The sequence below is a fragment of the Fukomys damarensis genome, unplaced genomic scaffold (assembly GCF_012274545.1).
Source record: "Fukomys damarensis isolate Sample0158 unplaced genomic scaffold, DMR_v1.0_HiC HiC_scaffold_17, whole genome shotgun sequence".
Taxonomy (NCBI): domain Eukaryota; kingdom Metazoa; phylum Chordata; class Mammalia; order Rodentia; family Bathyergidae; genus Fukomys; species Fukomys damarensis.
The window spans coordinates 54,132,699-54,146,369 of record NW_022900929.1 but is presented as its reverse complement, the minus strand read 5'-3'; the positions used below and the strand labels follow the sequence as shown (position 1 = coordinate 54,146,369).

General features: G+C 36.2%; 2 protein-coding genes across 8 annotated transcripts in view; one reads left to right on the top strand and one right to left on the bottom strand.

Annotated features, from left to right (window-relative positions):
• Positions 1-4,490, top strand: part of Hectd1 (HECT domain E3 ubiquitin protein ligase 1) — a 95,187-nt gene extending 90,697 nt beyond the window's left edge. For 3 of the 4 annotated variants that reach the window (XM_010633565.3, XM_010633564.3, XM_010633562.3), the window contains 5 exons: positions 582-660; positions 784-877; positions 1,709-1,859; positions 3,315-3,459; positions 3,573-4,489. In XM_010633565.3, coding sequence (XP_010631867.1) covers positions 582-660; positions 784-877; positions 1,709-1,859; positions 3,315-3,459; positions 3,573-3,710 — 607 coding nt within the window. In that variant the 3' untranslated portion in view covers positions 3,711-4,489. Of the gene's footprint in view, positions 1-581; positions 661-783; positions 878-1,708; positions 1,860-3,314; positions 3,460-3,572 lie in introns of all 4 variants that reach the window. The other variant, XM_010633563.3, reaches the window with a different exon arrangement.
• A 7,844-nt stretch (positions 4,491-12,334) lies between these two features.
• The window catches only part of Ap4s1 (adaptor related protein complex 4 subunit sigma 1), a 56,084-nt gene continuing 54,747 nt past the window's right edge, over positions 12,335-13,671 (bottom strand). For all 4 annotated transcript variants that reach the window (XM_010633560.2, XM_010633559.3, XM_010633558.3 and 1 more), the window contains one exon: positions 12,335-12,635. In XM_010633560.2, the coding sequence (XP_010631862.1) occupies positions 12,507-12,635 (129 nt within the window). In that variant the 3' untranslated portion in view covers positions 12,335-12,506. The remainder of the gene's footprint in view (positions 12,636-13,671) is intronic.

Sequence of the window (13,671 nt, the reverse complement as noted above, 5' to 3'; positions counted from 1 at the left end):
AGCTCAACTCTTTTTTTTTTTTTTTGCACCCGGGATTGAACTTGGGACCTTGACCTTGCAAGGTAGGCAGCTGAACCACTGAGCTATCTTATAAGTATTTTTCTACCATAACTCATTGCAAAAGTCTTTATTCCATTTATTTTCTCCAATCAGGGGGAAATGAATTATGGAAAGATGGTGGTTTCATGCAATCAGTCAGACATGTTTGAGAACAGTTGATATAGAAGTTCATTTGTTTCCTTTTTTAATCTTTTTTAAAGCCTTGCAAGTTTGGGGATCAAACCCAAGGGCCTTGCACATGCTAGGCAAGTGGTTTTTCCACAGAGTTTATATCTCTAGTCCTGGCCCAGTAGATTCTGTGCATAGAATTTTGCTTTTAAAAACTGGGGTTTCGGGTACAGAATTCTGCATTTAATCTCCAGTACCATTAAACAACATACAGACCTCATGTTTCCATCTAAGATGGTGTATTGATCTTATTGTTGGAGAAGGGGGGCATTCATGGTTTGGCAGCAGTGTTGTGAACATTAAATACCAGTAGTTACTGAGTGTCACTTAATCTAATCTTTTTGTTCATTCAGTTTAAATTTCCAGTTTTGCCCCTCCTCAAGAATATATGGTTTTACAGCTGTGGATCTCAAGCCAAGTGGTGAAGATGAGGTAAAGATTTTGCAATTAATATATTTGTTAAGTTGTAATACATCCTCTTAACAAGGACATTTGTACTAGGTGCTACTAAATTCATCATTGGTATTAATAATAATACTGGCAATTCTTTTGCAGATGATAACAATGGATAATGCAGAAGAATATGTGGATTTGATGTTTGACTTCTGTATGCATACAGGTATTCAGAAACAGATGGAAGCCTTCCGAGGTAATTTGAAAGGGTAATTCTTCCTCCGTTTACTTTTAGACAGTGGAAATTAAGGTCAAGGCTGCTGGTAATCACTATATGTGCCCTCCAGTTTCCTCTACTCTTTTAGACAGTTAGGTCCTACAGAGTACTCAGCATGTGTTGGATCATTTGCAAGGTGTACTCTGTCCTCATTTTGCACTCATGGAGTAAAACGGGACCTGCTTTTGCTCCTGCCTTCATTTGTTACATATATTCTACATTACATGATGAGGATGAATTAAACCATGAAAATTCATCAGGTAAAGATGGGACAAAAGTATATTAGGTTGTAAATCACTTCTGAAAAAACACAGATTTGTCTACTTGTATGATACAGAGCTAGTGAGCTCTAGGTTGGATAATTATAAAAATTTGGCTTGTGACCATAATGACTGAATATTTATTCTCTCTTTTCACATTTTTCATGTTAAAACAGATGTCTGTACTTAAGACCATAGCACAGTTTTAATTTAAAACTATTCTGATTGCTGGGCATGGTGGCGCACGTCTGTAATCCCAGCACTCAGGAGACTGAGGCAGGAGGATCTCTGTGAGTTCGAGACCAACTTGGGCTACACAGTGAGTTCCAGGGTAGTCTGAACTACATAGTGAGACCCTGTCTCAAAAAACCAAAACAAACAAACAAACAAAAACCCAAAAACTATTCTAGTGTATAGTTATTCAAACATTTATGAATTGTTTCCATCTTAATTTAATTGATTTGAAATTTTGTTTTTTGTAATTGTAACTATTTAGAAGTTTTATGTTTCAGAGTTGTATGTTCCTTTTGTCTATATATGTATAATGTAGATGGATTTAATAAAGTTTTTCCAATGGAGAAGTTAAGTTCCTTCAGCCATGAAGAAGTCCAGATGATTCTTTGTGGCAACCAGTCTCCATCCTGGGCAGCGGAGGATATTATCAATTACACTGAACCTAAGCTGGGCTATACACGTGACAGGTATGTGTTGATAATTTTGAAGATGTACAAAATTGTTTATATTTAGAAATTTTCTAAAGAGCTATATAACTCAATGAATTACATTCATAAAATAAATGAGAAAGCAGGGAAGATACTTTTTGTTGTTGTTGTTACCGGGAATTATAATCAGGATCTTGTGCTTGCAGGGCAGGTAAGTGGTGGCACCACTGAGCTAAATCCCTGGCAAACAGTGAAGATACTAGGATGCATATCCTTTGATAAGGCTGAGGGTATATAAAAAGCCCATTGAGGGCTGGGAATTTATCTCAGTGGTTTCACTGCCTGCCTCACAAGCACAAGGACCTGAGTTCGATCCCCGGTACCAAAAAAAAAAAAAAACAATTAATTTGTAGCTCATGTTAATATTCCTTTTCTCCTTATGTTCTAAGTGTTTTTTTTTTTTAATTGGGTAAATTGTAAACCATTAGGCTACATTGTATATATGTCAAACTTTTTACTGAACAGAAGTGTACAGTTGTGTGTACATCTTAGAGAATTTTCACAAAATGAACGTACCTATATATTAGTATCCAGAATAAAAATTTCATGGCTCCTTTTTCTACCATATTCTTATCCAGTAATTAAATCACTGTTCATTGATTGATTTTGCTTTCTTTTTAGCTTTAATAAATGAAATTATATGATCTACATTCTTTATAGTTTCACTTAATAGTATGATTATGAAATTCATCCATGTTGTGCCATATAGCAGTAGTACTTTTTTTTTCTTTTTTTTTTTGGTTCTGGGGATCAAACTCGAGCCCTTGCACTTACAAGGCAGGTGGCAGAACCACTGAGCCAAATCCCTGGTCAGCAGTAGTATATTTCATTGATAGGAAGTATTTTATTACACAAATTTATTACAAGGTAATTAGTTACTTTATCAGAACAAAATGGTTATTTTGTCCCTTTTAAGAAATTTAGCCTCATAAAAATTATGTGTGTGCATCTTGAACTTTTCTGATTTCTAACTTTTTTTTTTTTTTTTTGGTACCGGGGATTGAACTCGGGTCCTTGCGCTTGCAAGGCAGGCCACCAAACCACTGAGCTTAATCCCTGGCCCATGTAACATGTTTGATCTTACATTCCATTGCTGTTATCGTTCGTAAGTGTAAGATAGTCTTGGGGGTGGGGCCGTTTGAAGGGCTTTTTTTTTGGTTTATCTTTGGTACTGGGGATCGATCTCATGACCTTATGTTTGCAAAGCAAGTGGCAGAACCACTGAGCTAAATCCCTAGCCCTGTCTAAGGTTTTAATAGTAGCATATATCAGTCTATTTCATACTTATCCAATAGTCTTTAGATAATTGTATTCTTTGGATATGTGGATATTATTTTTTGGCATTAGTTAATTGCCGGTTTTATAAAGTAGTGGTGGTGTTTTCCACTTAAAACCTGCTGTCAAATCAGTGTAACTGGACTTTTCTTCTTTCAGCCCTGGTTTCCTGAGATTTGTGAGGGTTTTATGTGGCATGTCTTCAGATGAAAGGAAAGCATTTCTGCAGTTTACCACTGGTTGTTCAACTCTACCCCCAGGTGGACTGGCCAACCTGCATCCCAGGCTCACAGTTGTACGCAAGGTACAGACCCTCTAGATAGTACAGGATTTAAATGAAATTTAGTTACTTAAGGTTGAAAGGAAGAATAAAATATTTAAACTGACAGTCTTGTTATTTTCACTTTCTCTCTATAGGTTGATGCTACTGATGCAAGTTATCCATCAGTCAATACATGTGTACATTACCTGAAGTTGCCTGAATATTCTTCTGAGGAGATCATGAGAGAGCGCTTGCTAGCTGCTACAATGGAGAAAGGCTTTCATCTCAATTGAGTTTTGAAGTGCAGTGGGAGACATCAGACTTTCAAAATATTAGTGAAGCCTATTGTGTTTGTGTGCAAAGAAATATATGATCCTCCATGCTAATGACATATGCCTTTTTTTCCACCATTAAGGCTTTCAGAACATGTGGAATAAATTTCTTAGCTGCTAGTGACAAACAGATCCTTTAACTACCCAGCCAGCAGGTATATAGCACAGAACACTGTGTTGATTTACAAGGGCTTTATGTGACTGGAATAAGGTGGTCCTACTTGACTGTCCCAAAGAGCAGCTTCTCAGACATCAGTGTTCAGTGGTAAATTTCTAACAGTGTATTTATGTAAGTTTGTCATTTCATTCTCAGTACACTACAGTTGCCATCACTGATCTCCATTTGCTGGCTTTTAAGCTACTTGGGTCAAAAATCTTTCATTCTTAAAACAGAGAGTTAATGAGCATCTCAAGCTTTTTCTTTTCCTTTTTAATGATGCCTGCACTGTCAGATTATTCTAGTGTTTTCTCTTTTGTTTGGCATATAATCATGCACAAATTTCTTTGAGGTGGGAGTATATTTTTATTTCCTAAATGCCATACTATAAAGATCAAATTCTTAAGTGTGTTTGTGCAGCTGAAACATATATATTAAGGGAGGGGGAGAACACTGGTCTAGGTGCAAGGCACACTTAAAGCAAGTTTTATGTTTGGTTGTATTTTCTTTGTATATTATAAACATTTATTTAACTTGTTGCAGTTTGAAGTAAAAAATTTCCAAAATGTTTGCTCAACAATAATCATTAAAATGTTTGCAGCGTACAAAACTGTGTCATGTGACTAATTCAATGCCATAATCAGATCTAAAAGCTTAACCACATAATTTTAATTCTGTGTTTTTTGTTTTTGTTTTTGTTGGTTTTTTGAGACAAGGCCTTGCTTTGTAGTTCAGGCTGGCCCTGAATTCACTGTATAGCCCAGGCTGGTCTGAAACTCATGTCAGTTTTCTTGCCTTGGGCTCCCAAATGCTGGGGTTACAGGTGTGTGCCACCACACTTGGCTATAATTTTCATTTTAAATGGTTCAAATTTAGTTTTCTGATAAATCAAATACACATGTTTAAGTACCACGTTTTTCTGGTGTGAGAAACTGAAAGTGGAAATATGGACTAAAATGTACATAGACATTGGCAAATGAGAAGGAAATGATGTTCGAATGAGAAAGGGAACAAGGGAGAGAGGAGAGGAAAAGGAAGGAGGGACAAGAAAATTGAAGGAAAAAAATGAAAACAAAGCTTTTATTCCTAAAGGGTTATGGGGAAAAAAGCAGCAAGATATATTATATATCTGTACATATTCCCTATGATCAATGTTACCATATGTATCTAAAATGTACCAATAAATGTTTCAGGAAGAAAACATTTAGTTTTCTGAGATTATGACATGAAGAAAATACACTTTTCTATAGTAAATACACTTAGTAAAATTGGAAGTTTAGAAGAAATAAATATTCACATACACGTGATTCATTTATGTTCAGTTGTAAAATATTCTTCAGCTGGAAATTGTCAGTTTTGTGTGTTAACTTTTAAGCAAGTCCACCATTACCATTGTTATCTGCAGCAAGTCTAAAATCAAGAATTTTATTTTTTTTTGAGAAAGGATCTCAATGTGTATCCCAGTCTAGTCGCCTCAAACTCGGGATCCTTGTGCCTCAGCTTCCTCAGTGCTAGGATTGCAGGAGATGCCATCTCACCCAGTTCAGAATGATTTTTAAATGTTAGTATGGAAAGAAATCACTAGAATATTTCTATTTTCCAGTTTTAAAGAAGGGGTTATGTTTACATTTTTCAAGCTCCTGTTATTAACAAATTTATGTATATAGGTGGGGAATTAATGTCACTAGGCCTGATTTGCCCAAACAGCTTTTTCTGAGGCACTAAGAGCATATTTGAAATACTTACCTTTTAAAAAGGTGCATTATGACCTTTCTACATTAGAGGAGATAACTCCTAGTCAAGGATTTGAGAGTTGTCCTTTGATACCCTTACAGGATTGGTTGTGGGATCCCCTATGGATACTAAAAATTAAGGATACTCAAATTTCCTATATAAAATAGTATAGTGTCTCTGCATGTAATCTATGCCAGTGGTGGAGAACCTATGGCATGTGTGTCACAGCCAGCTGTTATCATTGAAAGGGCGAAAAGGTTCACCATCACTGACCTACAATCCACATCCTCCCCTATTTATTTACTTATTTATTTGAGACAGGGTCTCACTGTGCAGTTCAGTCTGGCCCTAAAGTCAGTGTGTAACCCAGGTTGGCCTTGAAGTTGCAGTAACCTTCCTGCCTTAGACCCCCAGGTGCTGGAATTGCAGTTGTGTGCCACCATGCCTGGCAAATTCTTGTACACTTTAAATCACCTCTGGTTACTTAATATCTAATACAGTATGTACTATGTAAATATTTTTATTAGTACATGTTTGTAGTACAAAATGATAACATTAATTGAGGGGTGTTGGTACCTGTATGTGACATCTGTTTTTACCCCCCTTCCCCTTACCTATCTCCCTCTATCTCTTGGATTCATTTTTTAAAATTTTTAGTCTTATGTACATGACTTACTTCCTTTTTTTGGTACTGGGGATTGAACTCAGGACTTTGTGCTGGTGAAACAGATGGCAGAACCACTGAGCTAAATCCCCAGCCTCTGTGCATGAGTTACTTCACTTCATCTCAAGGTTCATCCATTTTCCTACAAAGACTCATTTATCCTTTGTGGCAGACTAGTACTCCAGTGTAAAAATTTCACATTTTCTTTATCCAGTTACATGTTAATGAACATGTAGGCTCCTTCTAAGATTTAGCTATTGTGTATTGTGTTGCTATGAGCATGCATATGCATGTATCACTGTATTATTGACTCAGGGCTGGGGTTTTGGCTCAGTGGTTTTGCTGCCTGCCTTGAAAGCACAAGGGCCCGAGTTTGATCCCCGGTACAACAAACACAAAAAAAGGATCAAATAATATGACTGGCTCTTTTGGAAAGATACCTGGAAGAGGAATATCTGAGTCAAATGGAATATCTAGTTTTATTTTTTGAGGAAGCTTCATACTGATTTCAGCAGTGGTGGTACTAGTTTACATTCTCACCAACAATGAAGGGTACCATTTGATTCAGTGGCCATTCTTTTTGGAGTGAGATGGAATCTGTGTTGCTTGAATTTGTATTTCTGTTAATGACCAGTAATGTTGAATCTTCATATATTTATTGGCTATTTGTACTACCTCTGAGAAGTATCTCATCATTTTTTTTCCTTTTTTTTTTTTTTTTTTTTTTTTTTTTTTTTTTTTTTGGTACCAGGGATCAAACTCAGGCCCTTGTACTTACAAGGCAGATGCTGGAACCATTGACAATGTAAATCCCCAGCCTTAGAAGTATCTAATTCAATTACCCACTTTTTTTTTTTTTGTACTGGAGATCGAACTCAGGACCTTGCACTTGTGAGGCAGGTGGCAGAACCACTGCACTGAATGCCCGGCCCTTTGTTGCCCACTTTTTGACTGGATCTTATTTTGAGGGGTCTAAATTTTGGGGGGAGGCTTTTTATATTTTCTAGATACTAGTGTCAGGAATAACTGGAAAAAAATTTTTTTCCTATTCTATAGGTTGTCTCTTTGATCTGGAGGCGGTTTTCTTTGCTGTGCAGAAGATTTTTAATTTGATAGGATCGAATTTTGTTAATTCTTGGTATTTCTTGTGCAACCAGGATATTGTTCAGAAAGTCCATGCCTATGCCTGTGACTTCAAGAATTTTACTTATGTTGTCTTCTAACATTGTTTCTATTTTAACATTTAGATCTTTTATCCATCTTGATTTTTAGTTTAGTACATGATGAGAGATAAGGGTCTAGTTTCAATGTTCTGTATGTGGATAGCCACTTTTCCCAGCACTAAAGGCTATCTTTCCTCCAGTAAGTTTTTGATACCCTTGTCAAAGATAAAGTAGCTGAGTGTGCTTGACGTTGTTTCTGTATCCTCTGTTCTGTTCCATTGATTGATGTCTGTTTTTTTCCCAACACCATAATATTTTGATCACTGTTATTTTGTAGTAACTTGAGCATTTTGTAAAACTTGTCATTTTGTAGTAACCAGAATTTTGATGTCTCCTGCCTTGCATTTATTGCCAGAGATTACTTTTACTATTCTAGATCTGGTCTAGTTCCATATGAATTTTAGCATTGTTTTTCTCTAGTTCTGTGAGTACTGTTGGTATTTTGATTGGAATTGCGTTAAATCTGTGTATTGATTCTAGAAATATGGCCATTATGACAATATTGGTTCTGTCTATCCAAGAACAGGAGATACCTTTCCATTTTCTGATATCCTCTTCTATTTCCTTTCTCAGAGTACTGTTATTTTTGTTGAGATCTTTTACTTCCTTGGTTAGGTTAACTTGTAAATATTTAATTTTTCTTGATGCTATCATGAAAGATACTCTTTCCCTAATTTCTTTCTCAGTGAGTTTATTATAGGTGAACAAGAACACTATTGATTTTTGTGTGTTGACTTTGTATCTGGCTATGCTACTGAATGTGGTTTATTGGTTATTGGTTATTTATGAAATTTTTTTGGTCTTGAGTATCATGTCATCTGCAAATAATGATAATTTGTTTATCTGCTTTTTAAAGTCTAGTTGTATTTATTAAGTTGGGTGTTCCAGTATTTGGTTCATACATATTTATAGTTGTTTTCTCTTCCTGTTGAATTGTTCCCATAACCAATATGTAATGAACTTTGTCTCTTTTGGCCAGTTTTGGCTTGAAATCCACTTTGTCTGAAATTAGGATAGTTACTCCTGCTTTTTTTACAGGTTCCTGTTGCATAGAAATTTGATTTTTAATCAGAATCTGTGTGTGTGTGTGAATTTCTTTTTGAACTAAATGTGTTTCTTCTATACTGCATAATGTTGGGTTTTGTTTCTTGATCTATTCTGTTGGAATGTGTCTTGATTGGGAAATTGAGACCATTCATATTGAGAGTTATTACTGAATATTAAAGTATTTTCCTCTTGTTGATTTCCTTTTTTCCCTTCTGCCTAAGTGCTCAGCCTCTAGATATATTCATTCTATTTGATTTACTGGTATTGTTGATTTCATTGTCCCTTTCTAGGATATCCTTGAGAATTTTTAACTTTTATTTATTTTATTGGTACATGTAATGTATACAATATAATGATATTCACTGTTGAAATTTGTACCTTTACATAATCTTGATTCTTATTTTTCTTTGAGAAATTTTTAAATGCTGGTTTGGTGGTCATGAATTTTTTGAGGTATTCCTTGTCATGGAAATAACTTATTTCTTAATTTGAAAGAAAGTTTCGGATTTATAAGTCTGGGATGGAAGCTGTTATCTTTTAGGACTTGAAACTATCCCAAACCTTCCTGGGCTTTAAAGTTTGTGTTGAGAAGTCTCCTGTAATTGTAATAGGGTTTCCTTTACAAGTACAAGTATGTGATTTGTTACTTTTTCCTGCTTTTAAGATTTTTGTCCCTGTGTTGGACTTAGAGTATTTTGGCTATAATGTAACACGTAAAGGTTCTCTTTTGATCATGGCTACTTGGGATTCTATATGTCTCACCTGTATGTTTATTTCCTTTCCTATATTTGGGATATTTTCTGCTAGTATTTTTGTAAACAAGTTTTTTAATGCTAATTGTAGTGTCCTCTGATTTTGCACTTATTCCAGTGAATCTTTTTGTACCATCTATAAGCTCTTGGGTCCAGTTTTTATGTTCTCTAGTTTTTAAGGTATCTGAGTTGTTGGTCTTTGAAAGCATCCCTATCTTCTAATTCTGAAATTCTTTTCTCACATTGTCCTCCTCCCTATCCATACCTTGTTTCTTATGGCTCTTACCTAGTCATTGGGGGAGGGTAACACTGAGGACCCTAAGGCGAAGCCACCCTGTAGCTGTTCTTAAGTCCCAGATTCAAACATTTAACCCTTTTCCAGAATTGGTGTCCAACCCTGCACTCTGTTGAGCAACATGGCAGGCGCCTGCGCTGTTCCTGCAAATCAGGACTGCAGTTCCTACCCAGAGCCTCCTGGAGCTCCAGTACTCACCTTCTACACAGGTTAGTCTCCTAGGCCATGAACCATGAGCCATGAGCTGGAGAGAAAGTCCAGACTGTCTGATTTTCTTCTGCAAACTGTGGTCCCAATATTTGTTACTGACAAAAAAATATCCTGTATGTGTTCAGAACAGGTGCAGTTCTGCACCCCCAAATATTGTCAGTCTGTTGGTTTAAGTCCACAGATGTGGAACCTATGGATATGAAGGGCTGACTATATTTTTATTTGCTACATGAGAATATTGTTTGTAATCAGAGGCAGCATTTAAATATTTCACCTTTTTGCTAGCTTTTACTTGGGAGACAAAAAGCTAAAGCATAATAGTAATATGTAAATTATGACATGTTGCAACCCAAAAGATATTTATGTTTTCTTCAATACAGTCCTGAGTACATGACTAAAATTCTGTATTAGGTTTAGAAGTATCTATATTTAGGTCTTTTTGTATATAGTATTGCCATTATTTATAAAATGCCTGTCAATAGTCAACTTTTACCAAGAGTAGGTTGACAAAATGGTTGGCAAACTGGTCTGCTCCCTGTTTTTGTATCACCCATGAGTTAAATGTAGTTTCAGAATTTTTAGATGGTTGAAAAAAGCTGAAATGAGAAGAGTATTTTATAATAAATTATATTGATGTGTATAAAATTTCATTGTCCATAAGGTTTTATTAGGAGACTCATGTTAATTCATTTACACACATTTATGTTTTCTTCAGGCCAGGGATTTAGCTTAGTGCACCGCACCTGCCTCACAAGTACAAGGTCCTGAGTTTGATCCCCCAGTACCAAAAAAAAAAAAAAAAAAAAAAAAGTGAAGTCCCATATATTTGCTTCTGTACTACAATGGTAGAATGCAGTAGTTAGCAGAGACCATGTGTCTCACACAAGGCCTAAATTTTTTTGTTTTGTTTTGTTTTTGGGGTTTTTTGTTGTTGTTTTTTTTGGTTTTGTTTGTTTGTTTGGGTTTTTTTTTGTACCAGGGATCGAACTTGGGTCCTTGCACTTGCAAGGCAGGTGGTGGAACTGAGCTAAATCCCTGGCCCTTAAAAAAATTTTTTTAAGCCTAAAATATTTACTGTCAGGTCCTTTACAGAAGTTTGCTGAGCCCTATTCTAGCAAGTTGTCAGGAGGTATATTGATGAGTCTTATAACTTTTATGTAACTATTTTACTAAGTAGTTTATGAAAGTGAAAAATCACTTGAAGTGAAATGATTTTACTGAAGTCACATGATTTCACAGCCTGTAAGTACAAATAGTCAAATTGCATTTTACTTTGAGTTATGTGAAATGGTCTCCAAGTATACAAATTCTTGAGTATTTTTTCCTGTGATACCTGTTTTTTAAACTCTATTCTCTCAAGGTGCTAAAATCTGTGCCAAGATGTATTTCAACTACTATTTTGGTGTGACCTAAAAATTAATTTTGTTCACTCCCTAGCTACTTTGGGTGTACCAGTTCCAGCAGTTACCTGAATGTACTACTGATTAAGTGCCTACCAAGTAGGGCAGTGATTCTCGACTAATGTGTCTAAGACAGACTTCCAAAACACTGTGATATAGAGTGGGCTTTCCCTAGACCTTGGCTACTTAATAAAAAGGTGGATCTATATATATGCATACCACTCATTTCTTCCTATAGGTCAGCAGCCTTTCCTCCACCTTCCTGAAAGTGTTCAAAACAACAGGTTTGTGGGCCATCACCTGCCTCAAGCACAAGGACCTGAGTTCAATTGCCGGTATCCCCCCCCAAAAAAATAGGTTTGCTTTTGAAGTCCACTCTAACAAAGTCTTCTGGGTCTTTATAGACTAGAAACTTTAAAATATATAAGTAGATTTTTAGAAAAGGATAACTCAAAGCCTCCTCTTTCCCTCATCACACAAATACACAAAGGAGAATAGCACAGTGCTGAAGGGTCTGGCTAAGTTGTACAGGCTGGCCTAGAACTTGGGATCCAACTAGCTTAGCCTCTCAAGTAGCTAGGAGTGTGTCTACCATGCTTAGCTTTATTTTGCAGGGAGGCATGTGTCACTGTGGAGACCAGGCTGGCTTCCAGCTCCTTGTGATCCTATCTCAGCCTCTCAAGTCCTGGGATTACAGGCATGTGGCATAATGCCAGGCTTTTTGCCTGGCTTTACTAGGACTTAAGGAAAAAGATACCATGCAGAAGATAATTCTACTCAAAATGCTAATATGTTTAAGTTTTAAAATTTTATTGGCTTACAGATAACTGCTGCACATTCTTCTCATTGCCATCTTGGTATTTCTGAATTTAATTTGCAAAAGAATATACCAAAAAGGGTTCCTTTAAGGACTCAACAAAATTTAAAGTGGGAAAAATATGCTTGCTTCCAGTTAGAAGAAAACACAACTTGGGCTGGGGATTTAGCTCAGTGGTGCCACCGCCTGCTTCACAAGCCCAAGGACCCGAGTTCAATCCCTGGTACCAAAAAAAAAAAAAGAATACACAACTTATCTTTCAGTTAAGAATAAATTTTAATTTGTACAGATTTTAAAAATACAGTTTGTTTTCCATTTAGGAACTGGGGGGCATTTATTATGTTTGGAAGGATACCCCATTTTGCAGTGTGTGGTCTTTCAGGTTCTTTTGGGCTACGGATGTTGAGTGGTATTCCATGGTGTTCATATATCCTATATTGTCTGGTAGAACCTTCCATTCAGCTTTCTGACATTTTATCAAGAATTACTAGAGGGGCAAGAATTCTTGCCCTGTTAGTTTCCACAATGCAGCCATTTAATACCATCTCATCCAAAATGATGTGTACTTTATCTAAATTAAACATTATCTAGCATCATATTAAGGAAATTAGCATTCAAATTATAAAAAAGTTAACATTTAGTAAATAATAACATACAGCTTAGCATAGAATTTCCCTATATAGGCCTAAGCATGAGGGTTTTTTTTTTTGGTAGGGAATTCACAAAATTAAGGTTGGTATCCATATTAGAAATTATTACTTTCACATATACAACCTACTCTTAACCTTGGTTAAGCTAACACAATACACATAAAAATGAAAGGATACATTTTTTAGCCAAAAGGTTAGTGTGTATTAAGAGCTACAGAAAAAAGTAACATTTGGCAAGAGAATGAACAATGTTGTCTCCTGAGATAACAACAGCAGCAATGATGTGTTGAATACTCTTGTTCTAGGCATTGTATTGTGTGCTTTACATATTTCATTCTTCTCTACAACTCTGAGGTACACATTATGTAGTATCCTTATTCATCCAGGAGCGAATAGCTCAAAACCATTGTGTAGTACTGGAATTTAAGCCCAAAGTTTGGGTTATTTTTTTTTTTAATTGAGTTTGTTGGTACATTTTAGGGTTACAGTACAGTTACATTCATTGTTGGGATCTTGTACCTCTACATGACAGGTCTTGGTTCTCATTTTTTCCCCTTGTCCCTGCCCTCCCTTCACCCTCCCCTCCCCTTCCCTCCCCATTTACAAACACTTTATTTCCATCTTTTCATTTTCTCACATTTTTTTCTTTTCCCTTATTATCCTTCCCCTACCCATCCCATCAAAGTTTGGGTTTGACTGTTGTTTATTCTAGGCTTCTCAGGCTACCAAATAGACACCTTCCTTCAGCCCCCAAATCTCTACTCCAAAACAAACTGCCTTTATAATCCTACAGTATCTTCACTTAATTCACTGTCAGACTTGTGAAAACAATGAGAAATGAATAGAGGCAAGGTTGCTGAGTATGTTCCTAAGGAAGATGAAAGTACTGAGTTTCAGAGCCAGGGATTTAGCTCAGTGGTTCTGCCACCTGCCTTGCAAGCACAAGGGCTTGAGTATGATCTCTGGTACCAAA